At 51.6% G+C, this 25,187-nt stretch overlaps 1 protein-coding gene and 1 long non-coding RNA gene across 2 annotated transcripts; both read right to left on the reverse strand.

Annotated features, from left to right (window-relative positions):
* Window positions 1–2,680: 2,680 nt before the first annotated feature.
* LOC116668867 lies at window positions 2,681–10,303 on the reverse strand. The gene is made up of 2 exons (XR_004326089.1): window positions 7,666–10,303; window positions 2,681–6,294 (listed from the first exon to the last, which is right to left on the reverse strand). It is a non-coding gene; the product is annotated as an uncharacterized LOC116668867 (long non-coding RNA).
* Window positions 10,304–12,372: 2,069 nt separating this feature from the next.
* On the reverse strand, window positions 12,373–25,165 carry RNASEH1 (ribonuclease H1). The gene is made up of 8 exons (XM_032496959.1): window positions 24,955–25,165; window positions 23,953–24,068; window positions 21,330–21,491; window positions 19,569–19,668; window positions 18,728–18,782; window positions 18,295–18,379; window positions 17,671–17,795; window positions 12,373–16,753 (listed from the first exon to the last, which is right to left on the reverse strand). The coding sequence occupies exons 1-8, from the start codon at window positions 25,083–25,085 to the stop codon at window positions 16,667–16,669; spliced, it is 861 nt and encodes a 286-aa protein (XP_032352850.1). The 5' UTR covers window positions 25,086–25,165; the 3' UTR covers window positions 12,373–16,666.
* Window positions 25,166–25,187: the final 22 nt, after the last annotated feature.

A 25,187-nucleotide genomic window follows, 5' to 3' on the forward strand; every position in this document is an offset into this window, starting at 1 on the left:
CCGCCAGCCCCATTTGTGGTGCCTGCAGCATGAATGCACTTGTATTGCTGATGCCTATTTGTATCTTGGGGCCAGAGAGTGTCTTACTAGTCTAACAATGTCCAGTACCTGGTACATTAAATTTAAAAAAAAGTTTGCTGAATGAAAACAGAAGGTATGTGACGAGAACGCTCCGAGTAGTCTTCACGGCGTGACAGCGGCCGCCCTCCTCCCCCAAGTCTAATGCCTCTTGTCTTTCCCTAGAAAACAGTGCCAGGTGCCAGCTCTACATGCTGCATCATGCTGTGAAGGCGGGACACAAGCTGCCTCATCCACCCCTCACGCCCCCTGTAAGGGAGGCACTCCTGATCATCCATCCAGAGGAGACAACTGAGGCACCGGAGGCTCAGCTCACTCGCTCAAGGTTACGTCAGCCCAGAAGCACACGGACATCTCCGCGAAATACAGCGCAGGAAGCAACGGTGCTGGTCTCCCTCAGTCGGGGAATCACTGCATCTTGGAGTTGGAAGGGCACCTCCGGTTGCCCCCAGGCTGCTGCTGCACAGCACAGTCCTGTATCACTGTTTCTCCGCCTGGATCTTAAGCAGATGTCTTTTTTTTTTTTTTCCTATTCAGGAGTAGGGAGAAAAAGCGATTTTATGTCATAAAAAGCATACTTGGGAAAAACAAGGTGATTGGGATGCCCTGAAGAATGGTCAGGGAACCCGGCGCTGGCCGCCAGCCTCGGTCCAAGCAGGCAGAGTCTGATGGGAACCGCCCTCGTGACTTCCACGTGCTCAGCGCTGCCCCACGGGATCCCTCCTTTGAACGGGGGTCTTTTGAACTTGAGCTGCTTCCTCCCGAATAGCTGGCAGCAGCCCAAGAATATGTTTTGTGACCAGAATTTATCACCCTAATGTCAACGGAAAGAAAAACACACAGCATGAGAGCTGCGACTCTCAGCTCTGTCTGGGGACCTCACTGAGGACAACAGCCTGGCGTGTACATGATTGTTGGCTAGAGAATCCGGGCAGCCAAGCATACATCTTGGTAAAAAGATTTCTGCTAATTCAGAAAGCAGATAACTCAAGTTAGTGATTTCGTGCTTTTCTACACAGGGGAAGATGCTAGCACACGGGGTCATTAAAATCCTTCCTGAGACGGACATCTAGCCATTGTCTCAGGGGCTGGTTTGTCCAAAGCACAGGGAGCCTCGTCCTCCTTTCATGCGACCGCAGTGGCCGACGACCTAGAGCAGGTGCTGAGAGCCCTCTCTGTTCTCTGTTTCTCTCGGGCTGCTCCTCGTACCTGCACTTGGTGGGGAGTCTGACCGCCTCTGCCCAGGGTCTCCCAAGGCTGCAGTCGCGGTGTCGCTGGAGCTGCATGCTCTCTGTGCAGGGGGCCTCTTCCAGGCTCACGTGGCTGTTGGCAGAAGTTGCGCTGTGAGTCTGAGACCCATTTACCAACTGCCGTTGACCAGGAGCCACTCAGTGTCCAGAAGCTGCCAAATGACCCACAACATAGACGTAGATTCCTTTTCCTTCTTTAAACCAGTAGCTTCCCCGCCCCCCTTTAACAGAGACACTGGGGATTGAACCCAGGACCTCGTGCACACTAAGCATCTGCTCTACCCCTGAGCTACATACAACCCCAGCCCTCAAACCAGCAGCTTCTTTATCTCTTTGAATTCCTTCTTCTGGGAAGATCTCACCTGATGAGGTCAGGCTCACCAAAGATAAGCTCTTGATTAACTCAACGTTGAGGGGTTTGGAGCCTTAGTTACATCTGCAAAACCTTTTCACTTTCGTCATGTAATTTAAGTACTGGTCACACTCAGAGACCCCCATTCAAGGGTCTTACGTAGGGCTTGTGCCCCAGAGGGTGCCCGCATTAATACATCTCCTTACTGTCCTTACTCAATGCTGCAGGGCCCAGCCAGAGGCTGGAAATGGTTTAAAGGCATGGGGGGAAGAGCATAGCTCAGTGGTAGAGCATGTGCTTAGCATACACAAGGTCCTGGGTTCAATCCCCAGCACCTCCATTAAATGTAGATAAATAAAAATAAATAAACCTAATTACCTCCTCCCCCCACACAAAAAAAATAAAGGATAAAAAAGTCCCGAGGGAGAGTTCAGCCCCGAGAACAGTAACTATTAGTATGTCCCAATAATAGTGAATGGCATTTCTTGAGTGCTTGTTATGAGCTGAGCTCTTCCATTCATGATCTCTCTTAATAAGAATGAAAGAAAAATTCCACTTGGGTCACATAAGGATATTTCCCGGATTCCAGGAACCAGAGGCTGTCCAGAACGGGAGAATTAGGTCCCAAAGTTCATAGTTAGTTGTTTTGAAGACCAGAGATCAAAGAATAGGCTGACACTCACTGAGCCTGACCCGAGACAGGTACTTGCCAACACGGACCCTCCCGGGTGTCTGGAGCAGGACAAGAGGGACGAGCTAATGAAACGGAGGTGGACGGTCGTGGACCTCCAGCTCCTCCTCCCCGAGGACTAACACGGCTCTGCTTGAACGTAACCCCCTCTCGCTGCTTTTAGCCCCTGCTTCACCTGCAAGTGTGCGGGACCCCCTGGGGCTCTTGCTTACGTGAGTTCTGCCTACTAACATTCATGTTAGCAACTGAAAATGAGAAAAAAAGTTAAGCATTTATGTACTAGTTCATGTAAACATAACAATGGTAGCATTACATGTTAATAACATTTTTATGAAAAATACTCATATTTTACAAATGAAAAAATGAGAAGAGCGGCATTTTTCACATTTTTACAAATCTCTTCATTGTCTGGCTAAATAGAGGGAGGGGACCCTCCTATCTGCTTCTGCATCCAGTCTCTCAATATACATTATTTCGGTTGAATCACATGAAGGCTCTCCAGCCACACACAGATACGTCGCTGAAAAAGGGAGGAGCATTTTAATGGCTTTCTGGATAGTTGGAGGTACTCACCCTTGACACTACACCCAAATGGGACAAGTGGTAGTTCCTTAAAGTTGCAGCGTGGGATCCGACAACCGTATCAGTGATTCCATACTTCTCGCACTTTGAATAGATTGTCTGCACATGGTTCTGTAACAGCAGTTACCAGTCGTTTTGAAAATACTAACTTCTTGAGCTGTGCATCTCTTCTAAATGCTAACACGTTCCAGTGCACGACACCATCGGCCTCATCAGGGAAGTCTAGGATGGGAAAGCTGTCGCACCCACGGGGCAGATACAAGTTTTACAAGGTTTGAATCTTCTTTTGAAAGCTTGAGTCGTATCATTGGCAATAAATACTGTCAGTTCTTTTCTTGAGAGAGGGAGAATGTCTGCCCAACAGCCTGCTTGAAATAACCAGTGTTTATTTGGTGGCAAGTTTGGCTTGCAGTTCAATCAGGCAAGAGCTTTCCCTCAGAACGACCAGTCCACTTGGACGAACAGCAGAGATGCTGTCTGCATACCTCGTGCTCCGTCTCAGAGGTTATTGAAAAGGCATCTACTCAGGGGTCAAGATTTAATAAAATTAACAATTTTTACTGCTTCTTCAGGACATTCTTACGAGGAACTGGGCTTTGTTTTGTGAAGGACACGCTCACTGCTGGGAGTCGCGCGCTGTGGTAGGACTCACACTCAGGCACGGACAGCTCAGCCCACCCTGGCCTCACGCTGCCCGTGCAGCGCTCAGCACGGGAGACGGCAGGGACCGTCCTGGCACGTGCCCCAAGCCGTCTCACTTAGCGGCCCTGTGAGGACGCAGCCCTCTGTAACGGACACGAACTGCTCTCCATAAAATAGGTGAGCAACAAGGACGCACTGCCCAGCACAGGGTCACACCCTCTATGTTGTCATAACCTACAATGGCGCGTGATCAGCAAAACCACTGAACCACTGTGCTCTGCACCAAAACTACACAACACTGTGTGTCAACTGTGCTTCAGACGTAGAGAACATAGCTCTCAGCTCTGCTCTGTAGGTTTCAGGTGACGGAAATGCAACAAGCTGCTTAAGCAGATAAAGCAAAACAGAAAAGTACCAGCTCATGCCACTGGCGAGGGTTAGCACCCACCTCACCCCAGCACGTCCAGACCGGGGCTCGGAGGAGCTAAAAGCTCTGTCTCTCTCTGTCTCTCTCTCCGGCCCAACTCGCTTCTCTCTGTGCTTTGGCTTAGTTCTCATCCACTGGAATGAGCTTTGTGCACAAGTCAGAAAATACAGCCACCAGGAGCTCTGAAACTCTGCTTGTTATTCAGGGGAAAGGAGCTCTTGATTTAGTGTCTGGACATCCGGTCTTGTAATAGAGGAGAAAAACCTGACTCTGAATTAGATCTGTTCCTTAGACTCGAACCCTGTGCTCTGTTTCCCGCGCTGAGACAGGCTGGTTCTGCACCTTTTGTAAAAGAATGTTGCCTTTAGCCTGAAATCTACAGGACCGACCGTTCTCAGGAACTTCCATTCATATTAAGTTGCAGAACAGAGAAGGGTATTTGTCTTGCTGGAGGTTTACAGGGCCCCCACGACCTGACCCTCCTGGACGGCTGCAAGAACAAAGGTTTCCGACACTAATAAGTTTGCAACAACCAACCACACCCCTCCCGTTTTTAGTATAAGAAGAGCCTGAATTATGACTTGGGGAAGATGGTTCTTCAGGACATTAGTCCCCCATGTTCTTGGTCTGCCGGCTTTCCAAATAGTCATTATTCCTTCCCCAACACTTCGCCTCCTGATTTATTGGCCTCTCATGCGGTGAGCAGAACGAGTCTGGACTCAGAAAGTCTCACGAAGGCTTCCAGGTGGCTCAGAGAGCCATGGAGCCATGCCACGGGGCTCTGTGGGAGCCCAGGGCCCAGTTGTGGCCCCTGGGGTGGTAGCCCTGAGCCCCACAGCCCTGTCAGAACCTCGTAGTCAGCTGGGAGAGAGTGTGGCTCCAGGAGAGGGGAAAGCTGGGCAGACAGCACAGCAGACGCTGACGACAAACACGAAACCGCCACGCTCTCCTACTTTGAGTTTCTAATCAAGAGAGAATAATGGAAAGAATATGTGTGTATACGTATGACTGAAACATGACACTGAACACCAGGAATTGACCCAACGTGGCAGACTGACTGCGCTGCAATAAAATAATAAAAGAGTAAGAAAGACGGGCAAAACGGCTGTCAGCTCAGCGCCCTCCGGCGTCCTCACCTCCTCCGGCTCCCAGGCCCTCCCGGCCAACCCTGTCCACGTGAGGCCACAGCAAACCCAATTCCACGGGGCACCAGGGTCTAAACTCCTTCCCCGTTAGGGCCAAAACTGAGTGAATGTCTTTTAAATAGAAGAACCTGGAGGGCTTTCTGGAAAATGCAGAAGATGTTCAGGGAGATGGGGCGCAATGAGCAAAGGAGGAGGTGACGGCAGCTGGAAGCCACACAGGCACAGCTGGGTGGAGAGCACTGTTTCAGGAGCATCTTAAAAGTAAGAGCTAAAAATAAGTTTGCTGTGAAACATGAGGGTCCATCCACCAATAAATGTAGAGTTAACAGTGAGACCCGCCGAACAAGTCAGGGGGACCGCCCCCCACCCCACGAGGCAAGCAGACCTGGCAGGTTTGCTAACGTCGCACGGAAAAGGAGAGCTGTCAGAGAAAGAAGCAGGGGACAGAGAGCTGGACGTTCCCGAAACGATTCTGTTTTTTGTGTACATGTGAAAAGTTCCAATGGTCATTTTTACAAGTTATGGCATTTTGAATGGAGAAGGAAGCCAGTGTGTGTGTAAATTTTTTTAACTGAAAAAGTGAGCATGCTTCTGGGTTTCTTAACAAAGAAGCAATATTCAGAAACAGCTGCCTAGAGGCCACGGTCAGCAAAATTTTGTTCAAACTAATTAAAAGGAAAATGTTTCTCTTGGTCTTAATACATCTTTGAAGTGAGGTGGGAGACAGCGACACGACCGTAGGCTCTTTTTCTCCTGACGGGGAGATACAGGTTTATTTGCAGCATTTCAGTGAATTACCCCAAACTTTGTGCCTCCAGACTGGAAAGAAACCCAGTGTTTATTCCAGGGGGAGGTCACCTACCCCATTCTTCACGTATCACCTTTGGGATCATACTGTTCCCAAAACGTGTTCCAATAAAGCACTTCCCGAATCGTGTTCCGAGTCGCAGGAGTTGAGGGAGATGATTAGGGAAGAGTTTTGAGGTCAACACTTTGAGGAAACGCTGCCTGTAGTAACTCCCTTCTGAAAAGTGAGGAGGCTTGTCAAGAGAAGTTGAAGCTTTTTCCCATTCGGGGAGGCACGCACTAATTCCATATGTGTTCTGCAGAACATTCTTTGGAAAACACTGTCAAAGTTCAGAAATAACAAGTAAAATCAATGATTCACCAAAATGGCAATTAGTAAAAGTGTATTGTGCACACACCAAAAAGCCAGCTTGTGCACTGGGGCCACTCAGACCGAACCGCGGATGCAGACTCGGGTGTACTGCTCCCAAGTGGGTGATGCAGGTCAGCGGCAGTGACGGTTGCGTCTTCACAGAGAGCGGTCATGTTAGACTTTTCTCAAAGGACAGGGAATTGGTGAGTGGTTACCTTGTATCAATTTGGGGGAAACCATTTGAGTTTTACTCGTGATTTGCAACAGCATAAGCAAGAAATGACCCAGGTCAAACTGGTCTTGCAAAATAAGCTAAGTTCAGCTTTGTTTTTATAAGCAAAGTGGTTTTATCCACTCAGGGAAGTTTCAAGGCTGATCTGTTTGTTTTTGATTTGAACCCCTGTATCCGTGGGGCAGGAAGCAGAAACATGAGACAGCCAAACCAGTTACGTCAGCCCTGGAGTGGAATCTTCTTAGTAATAAAAAACCACAAGAATGTATAAATAATAGATAAAGCAAATCTCACTCTGATGAAAAGTAAACTTTTGCCCAGGTGCCAGATTCCCACTGGTCAAGTATGCAGTGACTCAGCACATCTGGGCCCTTAAACAGTCAATACCCACCAGCTGGATCCAACTGTCCAAGGTCATCCCTGAAGGAGTCAGGGGAGAACTAGTCCTCTTAGAGCCGGCCCAGCCCCCCGCCCCCACTCAGTCCCCGTCCTCGCATCTCCCACTTGTGGCTGAGAGCCTCCACCGGGTTTTCTGCTCTGCTCAGACCCTTCAGGTTCATTGAACAACTATTTACCGGGCCTCTGCTCTACGCCAGGTGCTGTTCCAGACCCTGGGTATCCAACAGAGAGCAAACAGGGGAGGAAAAATAATCCCTGCCTTCACAGTTTAAATTCTAACAGGGGAAACAGAGAAGAACAGCCAGGGGGTCAGGCGGTGGCAAGGGCTAGTGGGAACATGGCACGGGCACAGGGGGAGACCAGTGAGCGTCTGGTGCATGTGTGTGTGCACGCGTGTGTGTGAGACAGTGACAGAGAGGGAGACAGAGAGCGGGCAAGGGGGCAGGACTGACCTTTACGAGGCGTGGCCAGGAAGGCCCGATGTAAAATGACCTTCGAGCAGATGTGGGAAAGAGGCGGGGAGGGAGAGCGTGCTGGGCAGAGGGAAGGGCACGGCGCTGGCCCGAGACAAGGGTCTGGGGCCCCAAGGGTGGGAGTGGCTGAGCAGGGGGCGCAGGAGGAGAGAGCGAGGCAGGACGGAGGCAAGAGCGCACGTCGGAGGCTACTGTGCCCTTCCAGGTCACAGAGGTTGGGGGCTGGGGCGGAGACCTGCTGTGGGGAGGTGAGGAAGACCAGATTCTGCATCTGTCTCACAGGAAGGCCAACAGGACCTGACGGGAGATGGATCAGGCTTGGGGCTCAGGGCTGTCCAAGGGTTCTGGCCTGAGCTGAGCTCCTGGGAGGGTGGGGTCTCGATGCCCTGAGGGGGGAAGACACGGGTGGAACGACTGGGTGGGAGCAGAGCCCGCGCGCCCTTCTCTGTCTCACCTATTCCATTTAGCGTGATGCTCTCCAAGTCCATCCATGCTGCTGCAAATGCCGAAACTGCATTTTTCTCACGGCCAAGTGGTACTCCGCTGTGTATATACAGCACAACTTCTTCATGGACACGCAGGCGGCTTCCGTATCCTGGCTATTGCAAATAATGCTGCTATGGACATTGGGGCACATGTATCTTTTCAGATCACTGTTTTTGGTTTTTTTTTGGATATATACTCAGGGGTGGAACTGCTGGGACATATGGCAGTTCTAATTTTAATTCTTTGAGAAACCTCCAAACTATTTTCCATGGTGGCTGCATCAATTTACATTCCTACCAACAGCGTATGAGGTTCCCTTTTGTCCACACCCTCTCCAGCATTTGTTGTGTTCTTTTTGATGATAGCCATTCTGACAGGTGATTTTTCCTCAATGTTTAGTTTGTACACGTTTATATTAAACACATAATACAAGTTAGTTGAGAAAAATTAGAAACAGTAACTCAGTCAACAACTTTGAAAGACTCATCTGGAGTTACCCCTAATCACATCACCTGTGGTCACCATTTCCATCTCGGAACGAAACCTTCCAAACGTTCGTCTGTGTGCCTGCACTAGCGGCTCCGGCTGCCACAGCGGAACAAGGAGCCTTCTCCCCTCAGCCCTGGAGCCAGTGCTCCCAGAGCAGGGCGTGGCAGGGCTGGTTTCCTGAGGCCGCGCTCCCTGCCCTGCAGATACAACCGGGAAGAGCAAATCCGACCCCACACTGGGTCTGTCTCTTTTACTTTAACCTTTGTGTCTGTTGCTTTTGCCACAAGCTGAGAACATTGCCTGTAACCTGCAGGATACAGGATGGCGCATTCTCAAGGACATTTAAGGGGACAACAATTCTCCATTCATATAGATTGAAAAGCTGCAGCACAGAGATTAACACTTGTCCTGTTGGAACATCATGACCTGGCCTAGATAGAGCCGCAAGAACACAGGGCCCAGGCGGGCCCAGCGGGAGAGGGCCCCCAGAACTTACCAACACTGATGTCGCTAAAGCCGGTAAACAACCTCCAACTGCTACATTTGCCTGTCATTAAAAAAAGAGAAGAGAACAAAGGACTCCAACACCAAGAAGCTCGCAGCAACCAGCCACACTCTCTTCCCTTTTAGTCTAAAAGAAGCCTGAATTCTAACTCGGGGAAGACAGTTCTTTGGGACACTAGTCCACCAGCTCCTCGGTCTGCTGGCTTTCTGAGTAAAGTCGTTATTCCTTGCCCCGACAACGCGTCTGTTGCCTCACTGGCCTGTGGCGGCGAGTAGTGGGGGCTGGGACTTGGTAACACAGACAGCCTTGTCGCTGTGTCCTCTAGTGGCCTTCCCTCTGCAGGTGCGTCTGGTGTCCTGGGTGGACGAGGGCCACCCAAACAGCCTCACTTAACACAACCCCCTCATTAAAGCCTGTCTGCAGGTAAGTCCATTCTGTGCTGGGGGCCGGTGCTTCAACACACAAACTGGGGGCACGGTTCGCCCACAGCAGCATCCCGACACACGAGCTCTGCACCCGGGCTGATTCCCTGACCAATGTATCTAAGAAGTGCTGTTTGCCACTGACCGAGTCACCGCGGCCGAGGTCTCCCACCTCCTCCCCGTGTTCCGAGGGCCCGGCCCCCGGTGCCCCCACAGACACCTGGCCTCTGCCTGGGCTCCGTCAGCCCCCTCAGCACCACGATCCCTGCCAGGGGATGTGAAGCAGTGATACCTGTTTTCCACTTGAAGCTTCTCCAAACTCGGGTCAAGGTGGGCTGTGCGGGACTTCAACGCCCCAAACCTAAGACACTGCTGTGGATTGAGGTGCGCATTTCAACACATCTGAGCTCCCCCAGCCGTAAATGTGCAGGTGCCCCTCGTGCCCTGAGGGGCCCCACTCCTTAGCTGAAGATACATCCAGACTGTGAGACATTCAGACTTCAGAGACGTTGAAACCTGAAGACAAGCATCTTCAAGCCAGCGAGCTGCGGTGCTGGGACGGCCCCACCCAGGGCCCTCGGCCTCCTCACCCGCCTCCAGGCAGATGCTGGCAGGGCCTGCGGGGCACCGGGATGTGACAGGACCCGTCCAAATCCCCGAGAAGTACAGGTGCACCTTGTTACACACACACAGATGCAACCTCTCCCCCAGACAGGGAGACAGATTGTCTGTATGCGTAGGAAAGCCACTGTCTTTGGTGAGCGCGGTAACTCCAGCTTGCTGTTTTCACTCTATTTTTAAACCCGGAGAGACAAACAAGCAGGAAACGGTTTATCTGGATGAGTAAGAAAACCACCAGGAGAGCCTGGAGCTTCTGGAACTTTCTCCATTCACTGCACCCTTAGTCTCTCAGTAAATGCTTTCCTCCCCCTGCCCCCCCCCCCCCGGCAAGAACAAACGCCTGACGCTTCCAGTGTGAGGTGCTTAGGTCTGAACTTCAGGAGTACGTATGCCCTCGCAGCTCGGCCACCTGAAGAGAACACACATGAATGCGGAGAAACTTTCGCCTCGCTCCTTAGTCAGCACACCCAGGGGCTGCTGGGCCGTGTGCCCGCTGGACCCTGCACAGAGCGGTCCTGACAGCGCACACTTCTCCCCACAGCAGGACCCACAGCCCCTTCCAAAGAGGATGGGCCATCAGGGGGTGAGGTCTGAGGGCCAGTGTGAGCTGCCCGAGGCAGGAGTCCGGCTGTGCTCCCCTCCGCACCGCGAGCTGCCCTGGGCACCGCTGTGAGTTCCTGCAGCATGCTGGGGTGCCTCGGCACACAGACTGGGAAGGGGGGCAGCCATCTAGCTGCAGGGCCCAGGTTACGGGGAAGGGGCCTCCTGGACGAGGAGGAGTGAGAATGGACTGTGGGAGCAGCAGCAGCATTTGAAAAGACAAGGAGCAGGGGGGCTGACCCGTGGGGGGACCGCGGGAGGCCAGAGACCAAGGGGTGAGAAAGGTGGAGGTGAGGGAGGGGCCAGAGGCCAGGAGTCGTGACCATATGTGCATCCTATCTAATCAGCTATAGAAATAAACTCAGCCGCGTCTCTGGATGGTGGGATAAGCAAAGACAAGGGTGGGACAGCATGGCACACTTTACCAGGTGAGAGGCGGCGATTGAAAATGCTCTGCTCCGAGGCAGCCCCTCCCTGCTGCTTCCCACCTGAACGGGAAACTGGAAGTGCCAGGCGAGGCGAGCAGACACGAGACTGTGACGAGTGACGTAAGCGCAGGAAAGAAGAAACAAAATGATCACTGTGAGCAGATGCCTGGACAACGCAAGGAAGTGAATGGGAGCCTTTCAAAACCAGCAAGAGTGAAGCCAGGCAGTGGGCGCCATCGGAGCCACAAAGGGCAGTGGCTTTTCTACACATAAACATAATCAGTCTTAATAATCGCATCAAAGGATTAACCTGGAATAAACGTGTGGCCATCTTGAAGACGCCATGGGAATGCTGCTGCTTTCCCCCTTTCCCCATTCACCTACTGCACTGCTTGCCTTTGTTGCAGCCCCCTCCCCTGACAGCTTTACCGAGGTATAACTGAAAAGTAAAATTGTATGTATTTAAAGTGCACAATTTTTTAAAAGACTTTTATTAGAGCAGTTTTGGTTCCCAGCAAAGAAAGTACAGAGATTTCTCATAACCCTCCGTCACACACACACACTGCCACCTGCCCCCACGCCTCCCCCAGCATCTACACCCCCCCCCCAGAGTGGGGCGCGTGTTACGATCGACGCCCCCGCACTGACCCAGCACGAACGGCCGAAGTCCGCAGTGCACCTGAGGGTGCGCTCCGGTGCCGTGTCGCACGTGGGCTTGGACAGATGGGTGCCGTGCGTTCATCATTAACACATCACAGAGTATCTCCACAGCTGTAGAAGTCCTCTGGGCTCTGCCTGTTCCACTCCCAAAACCAACGATCCTTTGCCGTCTCTGTCATTTCGCTTTTGCAGAATGTCACAGAGTGGGAGTCACACAGCACGGAGCCCTTCCAGACTGGCTCCTTTCACTCAGTCCTATGCATGTTGGGCTCCACTGTCTTCATGACTTGACAGGTCATTTCTTTATTTAGTGTCAAGTAATATTTATATTGTATGATGTACCAGTTCGTCTATTCATTCACCTACTGAAGGACACCTTGGTCCTCCCAAGGGTTACCAATTATAAATAAAGCGACCATAAATGTCCATGTGCAGCTTTCTGTGTGGACACAGGCTCCCACCTCCCTTGGGTCAACACCAGGGAACACAACTGCCGGACCGTGTGGTAAGAATGCGCCTACTTCTGTGAGAACCTGCATTTCCCTGACGACACACGACACGGCGCACCTTCTCACGTGCTTACCTGCCACCCGCGCATCCTCTCTGGAGGGGTGTTTGTGAATGCCTGGCCAATTTTTAATCGTGTTGTGTGTTTTCTAATCGTGGAGTCTTACGAGTTCTTTCTCTGTTTTGGTTAATAGTCCTTTATCATGTGGTTTTTTTTTTTTTTTTTTGCATGTATTTTCTCCTGGTCTGTGGCTTATCTTCTCATTCTGTCTTTTGTAGTTTTAATCAAATCTTAATGAAGCCTGTTTATCAGTTAACTCTTTCATAGGTCGTGCCTCCGGTATTCTGTCTAAAAAGCCATCACCACCCCTGAGGTCATCTCGGTTTTCTCCTGTTATCTTCTGGGAGTTTTATAGTTTTGCATCTTACGTTTATGTCCGCAATCGGTTTTGAGTTCACGTTTGTGCAGGGTGTAGGTCTGGGTCCAGGTGTTCAGCACCATCTGTTGAAGACACTCTGCTCTCACTGTGTTGTCTTTGCTCCTTTGTCAAAGATCGCTTGACTATACGCATGGGTTTCTACTTTGGGGCCACTGCGATTTGATGTATGTATATGTTGTAAAATGACTACCACAGTTAACTAACACATCCTTCATCTCAATTACGTTTTTTAGTGTGTGTGTGGGAGGGACGGCATGCCTGAGACCTGCCATCTTAGCACACTCAGGTCAGAACACAGCACTGTCAGCCAGCACCCCGCTGCGGCGCGTCTGCTCCTTTCTGAAACATCCTGACGAAGCCTGAATGATCAGTGTGATGCCACCTTCTCTGAAAATGGCCGACAGTAAACAGGGTTTCCAGCCCCACCAGAAGCCTCTCCTGTAGTGCGTGAGAGCGGGGAGTCCGGCAGGGCGGGAGAGTAGCACTTCCAGGGGAGGGGAGGGGACATTTAACAAACACGAGAGAGGATGCTCCCTGCAAACACTGTTCTGGAGGAACGTAAACTCGCGTAACTTCCCTGAAAAGCAACACAGACACACGGACACACGTCGTACACCTGGCCCAGCGATGCCCCTCTGGGGATCCCTGTGGTCTCAAGGACACCCCGGCAGGTCTCGGGGCTGATTACATTGCAGCTGCTGGGCCCGTCTCTGCAGAAACCCCTAGTCCGCGTGGGTTCGGGAACAGATGCCAAGGTGGGGCTGGTGAAGAAGGAAGAGGACACTATCGCGCTCCCAGCCTCCAGCTAATTCGTGACCTCATTCACGACGTGATCTCATCGTCCCAGGGGAGGCCCAGCAAAGTCACCACTGCTGGCGAGCCCTGAGCACAGGCCCTTCCGAGGGCAAAGCCTCATGAAGACACGTCACACTGAGCCACGATCACGGGGTGGCCAAGGGGCTGTGACCGAAAGAGCCAAGATTTCCAGAGTCTTTTAAAAACATCATACAGAAGGCTGCTTCTCCAGGGTGTGACGCAGAGGAACCAGACCACCGTTCTGTTCTTTGTTTTGAATCCAATTTCTCTTTTTCCATTTCATCCTTTTGCTACTCAACAATCTCAACACAGGACTTGCCCATCAGACTTTAATAAACACACAAGAACAAAACAAAAAACCAGTACTCTTAGCAGGAGAAACACTCCCATCTCCAAACACAGCCACCCTGGGGCTTAGGGCTTCAGCACAGGAATTCGGGGACATTAACATCGTCAGCTGTAACAGCTACAACCCAGGTACATAGGCCTCTGGGTTTTAAAGTGTTAGGACAAAGCGTGTCACATACCTGCAAGGGGCACTCTGCTTGTCACACGAATCCTGGGGACAGAGGACCTCGTGCTGCTGGAGAAGCCCGTGTCTGACCACAGCGGATGTGCACTCAGAGCACAGAGGGTGCGATTCAATACCCTCAGCTGAGCAAGCACCCCGGGGCTCCCACCGGGGGGGTGGGGCAGGTCGGCACACCCGTTCCCCTTACCTGCTCTCTGTGGAAACGGGCCTCCGAACTCCTGTGTGCCCCAGTGTTCACAGCAGCACTGCTCACAAGAGCGAAGACATGGAAGGAACCTAAATGTCCATCACCCCATCAACAGGGGACTGGATGAGGAAAATGCGGTGTGCACAGATACACACATGCACACAATGGAGTATCACTCAGCCATAAAAAAGAATGAAACTGCCACCTGCAGCAGCATGGATGGACTTGGAGGGTGTTAATGCTAAGTGAGGTAAGTCAGACCGAGAAAGACAAATGCTGTATGATGTCACTTCTACACGGAGTCTAAAAACTACAACAAACCAGTGAATGTAAGAAAAAAGCAGCAGACTCACAGACACAGAGAACAAACTGGTGGCACCAGTGGGGAGGGAAGGGCGGAGGGGTAGGATGGGGGGTTAAAACGTATGAACCACTGTGTGTAAAATGAGTGAGCCGCAAGGACACGCTGCACAGCACAGGGAGCATGGCCAGTGTTTGTAGTAACTGCAAATGGAGCACGACCTTCTAAACCTGTGAGTCACCGTGTCGTGCACCTGCAACTTATACAATGTTGTGACTCAACTATGCCTCAAAAAACTGTTCACTTAAGAAAAAAAACCTTGAAATTATTTTACCTAAGATTTTTGAACATGGCATTACGAGTATTGCAACATGGCTCAAGTCAAGGTGACACACAGAGATCCACCCCCAACCCCGACCATCTCACCCCGTCCTGGCCTGGATCCCCACCCCCCGCGACCATCTCACTGGGTCCTGGCGATACGCCGGGCCTGCCATGCTTCCTGTCCGCATCCTCCCCTGACAGACGCAGCCCACGGCAGCCCTGACCACGCTGTCCTCTCCCCACCCCTACGCCAGGGCTGGGGGGCTCTGCCCCCATCTCAAGGCTGCAGCTGACGCTACCATGGCTCTCCCATGGCCACCTAGCCTGTCCCCAGTGTCATTTCCAGTTCTCTGACACCACAAACTGTCTTTTATCTGTCCGTGTGCAGATATATCTTCAGGACAGATTCCAAAAAGGGGCAGCTGGTGGACCAACAGTAGACGCATTTACAGTTTGACAGACAGGCCACAACTGCTCCGAGTGGCACCATTCTATGCTCAACACAAACAGCACAGAAGTCTGTTGTTTGCCACACCCTCTGGGACTGATGGATCTCTGCTAATAAACCTAATGTCACCATATTAATAAGAAAAAATGTCTCAGTGTAGCTTCAACCTGCATCTCTCCCAAGCGAACGTTCTCGTTGCCCGAGGGCCACGAGCTCCGTGAGTGATCTATGGCTGACCCAGTCTTCTGCTAGTCGTCTCCTCAGCTTCCGGGAGTTCTGCGTGTGCCACAGAAACTAGCCCTTGGGATACGAGTTCCAGATTCTTTTCCTTGTTTGTCTATGCTCGTGGCTTTTTAAAGTCTTTTTTTTAATTCATAACTTTAATTAAAGCTGCCTTAACTAAATTAGTCTTTGTCTTTTATGGTTAATGGATTTGAGTCTCAGGTGAAAAGGCCTCTGTCCCATCGGTGGCTCAGTGGCCTTAACACACACTGAGTTCTTGTGCACCTCTGGGTTTAAAGATCAGAGCTTTGTAAAACGGGGGGAAGTGACTCACTAGCCCTTTTTCCTGCTCCCTCGATCATATTTGTATCTGTCCAAGGCCCTTCCTTCCACTGGTGGCTCCCCAAAATCACCAAAGAATCCTAAATTTGAGGCATATTTTAATGAAAGCTCTTCTTTGCACATGATTACTCACGTCAACGTAAGGCCTGCCGCACGACCCAGCCAGTCCACTCCCCGGCGTTCACCCAAGGGAAATAAAAGCCAACGTCCACAGAGACCAGGACACAAACGCTCACAGCAGCTTGCGTACGGCAGCCAGAACTGCAAACCATCTAAACGTCCACGAGCAGGGAACGGCCACACAAGCCGGCCTGCCTACACGACGGAACGCCGCTCGGCGAGCGACAGGAGTGACTACCGCGCACACAGCACGGGCCAGAGCCAGCACGGCGTCCCGAGTGACTGAGGCGGACCCGGGGTCCGTGCTGCGGGACTGTTTAAATCCTAGAAAATGCAAGTTAGTCTAGTGACAGAAAGCAGACCAGAGGCCGTCTGGGGACGGGGGTCGGGGGGATTTCAAAGCAGCATGAAAAAGCTTTGGGAGTGATGGGCGCACCCTGGAGGTTCCGCGCTGCGCACACAGCCCACCTTGAGGGCCGGCAGCTACCGGGGCTGGCGTGCGCGCGGCCGCGAGGGACGAGGCCTCGCGGAGCTGGCACCTGTGGGGAAGAGCCCCGCGGAGCCCGCGGAGCCCGTGGCCACGTGCGGGCCATCTGAGGGCGGCGGCTGAGCGGACGGACCCACGGAGACCAGGAGTCCCCGCTCCAGTGGGGCAGCTCAGGGAGTGGCCACCAGACTTCAGACTTGATCGCAACAGTCCATCCTGCAGTTTTATTTTTCACGCCAGTAAGTGAAGGAGACAAGACAGTGCTGGCTCGAGTTTTCCCGAAAATGAAACGACCTTGTTCAGTCTCCAGGCTGCTTAGCACCTTCTCTCGCCAACCTGTCGGCCTCTTCATTGCCTATAAACCCCGAATGGCCAGGAACGTGCATCTGTTAGACAAAACATTTCCTCTTATTTTTGCTAATTTTGTTCACAAGCAGCACGTGACTACTTCCTCACTGTAAAAACCCGCCACCACTCGGAGGCGGCAGCGTGGAAGCCCCTCACGGGCCCACTTCCTCGGCACAGTCCTCAACAGCACGAGCCACGGCCCCAGTGCACTCACACAACGGACATGCGGACAAAGTCCATCTCCACAAACTGGATTTTACTGTTTAAACTGCTTTTCCCCACTGAGGGGTGGGGCCCGGCAAGCTCTCCGGGCAGAGCAGATGTTCGTGCTGTTACGGAGAAGGGATGTACTTATGTGATATAACACCGTTTACACTCGTGCTGCTGGAAGACAAGGGTAAATGCCAGGTCACCCACCCATTACAGAGGTCCTGGGCTGGGAGGGAGGGATGGCTGAGAAATGGTTGCGGTGTAACTTGCTCTGTATTCCCCGGTAATGTTAATAAAAGTCATCTACTAAAAGTTACCTATTATACAAAAAATACCTCCATTTTGGGGGAAAAAAGTTATGTTACTAAGGTCTAATAACATGACTATATTTCTAACATACTTGATAAATGAGTTTAAACTGACATTCTGGCTTCTTCCAAAGAAACCCAGAGACTGACTGTCACAGGTCACTACTGCGAGGGCTGAGGTGCGGCTGGCGAGGACGCGAACAGCACAGACTGCCCCTCGGCCTCGGGCCCAGAGCAGAGCGCTCAGCACACCCCACCACTACCTGACAAAGCGGCGGCGTCACGGGGTGCTCCAACACACGCCCCGACAGCCACTCCACACAAACCGCTCTTTTAACTGCAGCCATCCCACCACTTCCAGGAACCACGGAGCTCTAGTTACTTCATCTTCTAGGTCGTGACGGCCACAAGGCGTGACCACTTCGGGAAACACTCACCCAGCGAATGTCCATGTCCTGGGCCAGTCTGTCCAGCTCCACGAAGTCCTCCTTGTTGATCACCTCCTTCCCGGTGCTCGTCCTCCACCCGTTCCTCTTCCAGCCTGGAACCCAGCTGGTGATTCCTGGGAGAAGCGCACGTGCACGGTCACTGACCTGGAGCGCTCTGGCCGCCTCTCCCCCCAAGACTCCGCCTGGCCACTGGCCCACTCGCGTCCCAAACAGCTTTCTGGGCTTTGCACTCCCTTTACTCTCACCTGGGCTCAACCTGCTGTTCTCCGCGAAGACACCGCCTCTGCCGCCCCAGCTCCCCACCCGCGCCCCCTGGTCCCACACGCAGCACTTCCCAGAGGGGCCTGCAGCTTAAGTTACACATGTTTACATTTGAAGGGCAACAAGAGCAGGGCCATGTCGACCTTACCGCCATGTATTCGGCACCCAGCAAAGACATGCCCCCTGGCCGGTACTGCAGGGGAACTGGGAGCCGAGTCCTCACACTTTCTTTACACCAGACGAGCCAGCATCACCCCCGTCACCATCTGGGCCCTGCTCTCGGGTAGGAAAACACCTGTTCCCTCGTATCTACTGGAAAAACACTAGAAGCGGCAAAACGCGGGCGCTCACCATTGATGGTGAACATGCTGTCCGTGTAGAGGACCAGCTTGCTGATGCTCTGAGCCTTTGCCTGCTGGATGGCTTTGCAGGCTGCCTGGAAGAAACAGATCGACGGTCACGCTATAGAAACCTTTACACCTGACTGACGTTCAAAATTACTCCAGACTTTAAAATTTAAATTCCTTTTTCTGTGCTAACCGTAATGATAATATTGAAGTAAGACTCCACGTACAAGTCTCCCGTTCAGCTGTCTATGTGAAACAGGTTTTACAATTTTTCTAGAATATTCCTATTTTCACAATGGTTACTGGCCCCAAACGAAGTTTCTTCTGGACTTGAGGACCTTACACATAGAGAACAGGAAGTCCATCGATGCGTTCTAGTCAACGGTAAAGAATGAAAACCTGACGCCTTAAGTGGAAAAACACATCTGATGACTTACATGAATTTCGGCTCTTTGATTTGTTTGTCGCCCAGGAAGTCTAATTCCTACATTTCTGGTTTCAAAACAGTAGAAAAGAAAAGAAAATTATAAAGCTGATTCTCAAAATAATTCCTTAAGCTTCTTAAAGGATAATAGGCTTGTATATATTTTTACTTGAATTACGAGAACATCATACAAAAACACAGCCTTTAAAAATCAAACCAGCAAAACTAACATTTTGTTGACGAGTGCTGTAGTGTGGTCTCACAGAAGAACTCTGGACCAGAAGGCAAAAGCTAAGTTTAATTTCTGGACCTGAAACGCACTAAACCTGTGGACACTCACGCCACACACGCTCATCACCCTTCACAGCTTCGAAGCTAAATGAGACACCCAAGGAAGGCGGAAGGACTTCACAGACACAGAGGCTCAAGAGAAACACACAGCAGTGTCAGTGCTGAGTGCTGGCGTCACGCGGGGGCTGCCTGGGCGCCTCCCCCTGGGGGTCAGATCCCGCTCCCACACGGAACTGGGGGCTGTCAGTTACTGCCGGAGCTCTTCCACACCCAGGACCAGGTGTATCCATAGCCTCACTTTGCATAACCTTTTGCCTCTGTAAGTTTTCAAAGACCAGGGTCACCTCTAAGCTCACTCATCTTCAAGAGGTGTGGGCGTGCGAGGGGCTCCGGGTCTGGGGACCTGCCCCTTGTGCGTCCTTGCCAGGACCACTCTCCTGCCACCTGTCACTGCTACCAAGTAATCAAACGATAAGCGGATCCCGCCTAACCCTCTGCAAGTTCTGCAACATGATACCTTTCCATTTGAAGTTTAAAAAACGCAGCCTTTTTGGTTTACTTACAAAGGATGGCCTGGCCCCCAGTAAACACCGATCCCTGCTCGAGCCCTCCTCCGCCCATTGCTAGAGCAGCAACCGTCAGTGTAGACGACAACGTAGTCCCCTGTGAGCGGGAAACAGAGGGGGCGGGTCAGCGTCACTGAGGGCTGCAATTCACCTACACCATCTACGAAGGTTGAACTGGCATCTTAAACTCAGAGGGCGTTCCCAGCACTGTGGCAGTTCTCTGTGTAGGGAAACGTTACCAGTTCCTCACATGGGAACAGACACTTCTTGCTTGGAATCCACTGCCATTTCAGGTCTGTGTTAAGTCACAGGTGAAGGCAATCACTCTGTAAGCCTGGAACCCACTGCTGTTTACATCCCCTGCTCCAGAGGTCAGCGAACACCACCGCTGTCCCCTCTCCTCACGGGGAGGGCAGGCCACGGTCACTCCGGAGCTGTCCCTACAGACAAACAGTGCCTTGATGAGGACCAGCCTGCTAGAAGGTCACGTCCTCTGGCAGACGTCAGCCTAACTTTTTCTCTTGGTCCTTCTGCCACTCGTGAACTGTGGTCCCGTCTGCTCCCCCCCAAACACAGAGCCTCACTGGCGCACCAGCGCTGCAGAGAGCGAGGTGGGGGAGGGGGGACACCAGGCCACCGGACCCCGCTGACCAGCAAAGCGCTCTCCACAGGGGGGTGTGGGTGGGCGTGGGTCGCCAGGTGTCCAAGGGCAGAGGGGTGGCGCACACAGAGGCCGTGCTCCGTGAGGTGTGTGTCAGAGGAGGGCAGACTGAACAGGCAGAGGCACGGGAGAGGCGGCGAGGTGTCAGAGGATGGAGGAGCGGTTCCTGCCCAGAGCAGGGCTGGCGGCCATGAGAACAGGGTGCCGGCCAGGAAACCTCCCTCAACTGAATGCCATGCTGTCAACACGACGGCCTTCCCCGTCCCCGACTCCGTCCCAGCAGCAGCACATGCTCGGCCCTGTGTTAGGCGCCACTGTGCTTCTGACACTCCAGGTCCCCTGGAGAGGGCTCCTCTCCCAGGCACCCACAAGTGTTTGCCTTAATTACTATTGGTAAATAATCAGACCAAGGGCACTCGGTTTTGCTTTTCACATAACTGCAAAATCGAATTAAAGTTCTGATACAGCTGTCTGGTTATTTGCCCTATAAAATGGCTTCTTTCGGGGAAAACTTGGACCCTCGTAACGTAGCAGCTTATATAAAAAATGCCACCTACTCCTACTTTCTATGCACACACGTAAAAAACAAAACGAAGACATCTGTACTTAAGTCACTAAATATAAACGACTAACTCCGGGAGTTAGAGGCAGAGACTTCACGCCCATCGTGCTTTGGGGACAAGGCAGCGCAGCTTCTGCTCTGCAAAGGCTGCACGTCACAGGCTAAGGCCTGCTGCTGACCAGTGAGACAAAGGAGCTCTGTCCAGGGCCTTTCTTATTTGAAGAGCCGACGTTTTTGCATTTTCTCAGTAACCTGAAATCCTCTGTGCACAGGAAATAATGCTATTTACAAAGATTACAGTGGTTTTCATTTGTAGCCTATATGACAGTTCTATGAATGTCCAAGACGTTAATTCTGTACCATTTGATTAATCATAAGACAGTGACCTCACAGATTTTTAAATAACCCTTCAAGGTAAGAATGTTAAACTTCACCGCAAGTTCCCCTCCTTAAAAATGTGAGAAAAGCTTTTACACGTAAAAATATATTTGTAAGATCATATTAAAAATTTTAAAAATCCAAGGAAACAACATACCCATATAAGAAAACGTGTCTCTGTGACCTGAAGGCAGCGGCTCCACATCCTGTTTCACGTGCTTTGCACATGGCTCTGTGTTTTCACCTTCACCTTCATCCCAGGGCTCACGGAGTCGCTTGTCTGCTTTCACTTGAGATTCCTGAACGTGTTTATTCTGCCCTGAAAGAGAGTGAAAGAGAGGGTCTACTCAAAAGCCAGAAACCATGAACGCAACAGAGTAACTGAGAAGCCAGCAATTCGCTAAGTCAGGCCTAAACATCCTCTACAGGAGGCTCTCCAAAGAGGGAAGGACTCAGACAGTCCCCACCGTCGCAGACACCGACGTCTGGGAAAAGATGGATGAGGACCGTGTGAAGACCAGAGCAAAGCTTATGCTGGAAAAGAACTCTGGTTTCAATGGAGACAGTAGAGACACCATGGGTGCTGAACTCTTCAAGGATCACAGACAGTTTGAAAATCTGAGGGGCTCTTTCCCCAGAAAAAACAAGGACCAAAATTTTGCATCTAAGTTGAGAACAGATAACGGGACACACTGAGAAAGGGAAATGGAAACCAAAAGGCATCAGGGCCGGGCCCTGCAGGAAGAGCTGGGTTGGAAGCTTTTCTCCAGCAGCCCAGCCAGGGTGCATTTGCGGTTAACCCCCACGGGGGCTGATCCCCCGCAGGTTACCTGGGGCAGCAGACTCTCATTCCCTCGTTCCTATTATTACTGCAGCTGACACAGACCGGTCAGGCCGGGAGTCAAAGCAGAGCCTCTGTCTGAGCTCTGCCTTTTACCTGCTGTGAGTTCAGCCAACTGACTCAGCCCCTGCCAGCCGCTGTGAAAGGCGGCCCTGCACCGGGTGATCCAAGACAGCCTCTCCTGTGCTGTCACTTTATGGGGCAGACACGTGGACACACGGACACAGGAGGAGCAGCAACCGTGCCCCAAGACGACAGCCTCAGCGCAACACTGCAGAATCGCTTTTGCTCTAAAGCCCCAAACTGAGGACGGAGACGGGGCTCTGGCGTTTACTGAGCACCTGCTAGACTGGCACAAGCTGCAACCCCCGCCTGGCATGGCTCCTCACCCCACACTCCTGGGAATGTCAGGTCACCCAGCAAGGCTGGAGTGAGGGCACCACCCACAGAGCAACGGCTGGTACTTCCGCTTGGCCGTAGCTGTGTTTCCTCACACTGACCTTGGGAACACTCCACCGGGTATGCTGCAGAAGCGAACCCAAATGCACAGGCGCATGTCAAAGGATGATTTTGTAGAACTTTAATATTAACATAAATGTTTTATTTGCTATAAGAGTGTTAAATTGAACTGGACATTGTTGAAGAACAGGTAAGACTTTGAAGAAAAAGGAGACTACGGTTTTCACAATTTTTCCTTCACAAAACTTTGGTTTTTCTTTGAGTAAATTAACCCTAAACCAGCTTATATAAACCACAATAACTAGCAAATAGCTCAGTAATCCCCCAATAAGGATAAATGTAAGATTAAGAGAAAAACTGGGAAAGGGGCTAACACAGCCGCTTTGGGATGGTTCTCAAACAGGAGCAATGTTAAGTCTCAGCCTATATACATCATGTAAGTCACCGGTGGGAAGGTCTCTGTCAGCTCTGAAGAAAGATGGATTCACAGATATAAAGAACTCCCCTGCCTTAGGATTGAGAGTAGTTAATAAGCAAATACCCTGGAAGAACTGAGGTATGAATAAATTACTAACTGGTTAAAAGGAAAACCTGTGAAAAGGAAGTACTGAGAACCTAACTAAGGAAGAGCCATACGTCCAAACTTGCTTTCTAACCCAAGCTGGTTTCTCGTCCAAGCAGAAAATTTACCTGTGACATCACAGCCCCCTTTAAGAAGACGGAGGATGAAGCACTGCACAGTGAGTGAGGGTCTCCCTGCTTCAGAAACGTGTTTTTCAGGATGGATTCCTAGTGTGATCTGCCCTCCCCGCCACCTCCGAAGTCTACTTCGTCCAGAATTGTTATGACACCCCAGAGGAGCAGTGCTCAATGCCCGAGCATCTTGGCGGGCTCGAGAGACTGTTTTAAAAAAGCTGATTTAAAATGCCCTCTGGTCAGTCTTAACCCACTGTAGTAAAAGTTTGTGAGTGAATGTAATGAAGGCAGGCTCTAATATATTTGTAGACTTTCATGCTCTAAGCAGTCGCCCTCAGTTCTGCTTACCTAATGTCCGTCATGTCAGGCTTTAAACTTCGGTGAACTACACTTACTCTGTAACGTGTGAAAATAGAGGAAATTCCAATTGTGTGACTCTGTCCCAAGTAAAAAGGAAACACCACACAGGAGCACGGTGTGAAAAGAACCACATTCATCATTTTAGAACTAGAGCCCATTTAATCCAGTAACAAGAATAAGTGTTTTTAACAGATGGAATTAAGTGCAGTGTGAACACTGAAAGGAAGACGAGACCTGAGTCCCGGCCCGTCTCTGACACTGTTACTAGCAGGAAACACTAGGCTTTCAGCCTGTTCCCTAGTATGTAAAGTGGGAACAGTCAGAATACCTTCTCCGTCTGCACAGAGGGTAGCTACAGAGACCACGTGATACCTGGGGTATGAAAGGCTCTGAACAGGTTAAAATGTCACAATGACGTGACTACCTTCTGAGCCATCCGGGCTCGCAGAGTCTCTGACAAAGGCCCAGGCTTCCTCTTCTGTGGCGAATTTCTTAAATCTGGCCGCAGGAAACCTGTCCACCTGTGCTCTGCATTCGTTCCTGGAACAAAGCGAAATGTTACTCCCTTCCTCCCTCTGTTACTTATCCTGTTTCTTAAGGGGTTTTCTTAGGTTGGGCATATAGTGAAGAAAGCTGGGGCTCTCGGCTCCTTGTGGGCAACACGTCATGCCTTACTCTGCAGTTTTATCTTGCCTGTCCAACCCTTCACTCTTGTCTCGCTATGTGCCAGCCAGACGGTACACCAGCACCGTAAGGCTTTCCTCAAACTAAAAAGCACACTACAATTTCGGGGTTTAATCATTTCATTGCAAGAGAAAGGTCCACTTCTGAGCTGCCTCTTCCTCAGCAACACAGCCGCAGGAGAAACAAGTGCATTCACATACACGCACATGTGCTGACGATAAACCTTGATACTGTAAGGCGGGAAGAGTCCTGTTCGTGAATGAAAACACCTGGGTTCGAATCTTACACCTGTCACTTATTAGCCCTGTGACCTTCCTGCTCCCGGTAATTACACCCGAAAATGAGAATAACCCCACCTACCTCGAAGGGTTGTTACAGGGACACAAATATTAGCTCACAACAATTTCGCTTTTTAAACACGGAGGGAAGATCAGATCAGGCATTGAGTTCCACTACGTGTAACCGTTTGGAAGTTCTTCCATTACAACAGAGGGGAAGAAGGGTTAAGTAGAGGCCTCCGGCCACCCCCCGACAACAAGGGGCGTTTCTGATACTCCCAACAAAAACAAAAACGGGGCGGAGTGAAGGCCTCCGGCCGGCACCTGAGGGCAGACGCCGGGGGCTCCCGCGCGCCCTGCCCCAGGCCGAGGGCCGCGCGCTGCGGGTGTGACAGCCGCCTCCTCGCAGCGAAAGCCGCCCACGGCCGCCCCCAACCCCCTTCGGGGAGGCGCGGCTCACTCACCAGCTCAGGAAGACCCCGGCCTTGCGGCCTCTCCTCACGGCATAGAACATGGCGAGCCCGTGGCAGCCGCGGCCGCTGCAGCGCACGGCGGCCAAAACGACTCTGTGCGCCACCTCCAGTAGCCTGGTCATCGCTCACCCCCGGCCGCAGGCGAGCATCTCGGGTACCGGCCGCGCGCCGCCATCACACAAGCCAAACTTCCGGCGGCGGCGCAGGAAGATGACGCATGGGGC

The sequence above is a fragment of the Camelus ferus genome, chromosome 15 (assembly GCF_009834535.1).
Source record: "Camelus ferus isolate YT-003-E chromosome 15, BCGSAC_Cfer_1.0, whole genome shotgun sequence".
In the NCBI taxonomy this organism is placed as follows: Eukaryota; Metazoa; Chordata; class Mammalia; order Artiodactyla; family Camelidae; genus Camelus; species Camelus ferus.

Excerpts from the sequence above, each read along its gene's own strand:
- RNASEH1 (XM_032496959.1), bottom strand. The coding sequence starts at position 25,085 with ATGACCAGGCTACTGGAGGTGGCGCACAGAGTCGTTTTGGCCGCCGTG. Across the intron at positions 18,380-18,727 it reads ATCAAAGAGCCGAAATTCAT|GCAGCCTGCAAAGCCATCCA; the intron begins GTAAGTCATCAG and ends TGTTTCTTCCAG. Across the intron at positions 16,754-17,670 it reads AGGACATGGACATTCGCTGG|ATGCACGTTCCTGGCCATTC; the intron begins GTGAGTGTTTCC and ends TTTGTCTAACAG.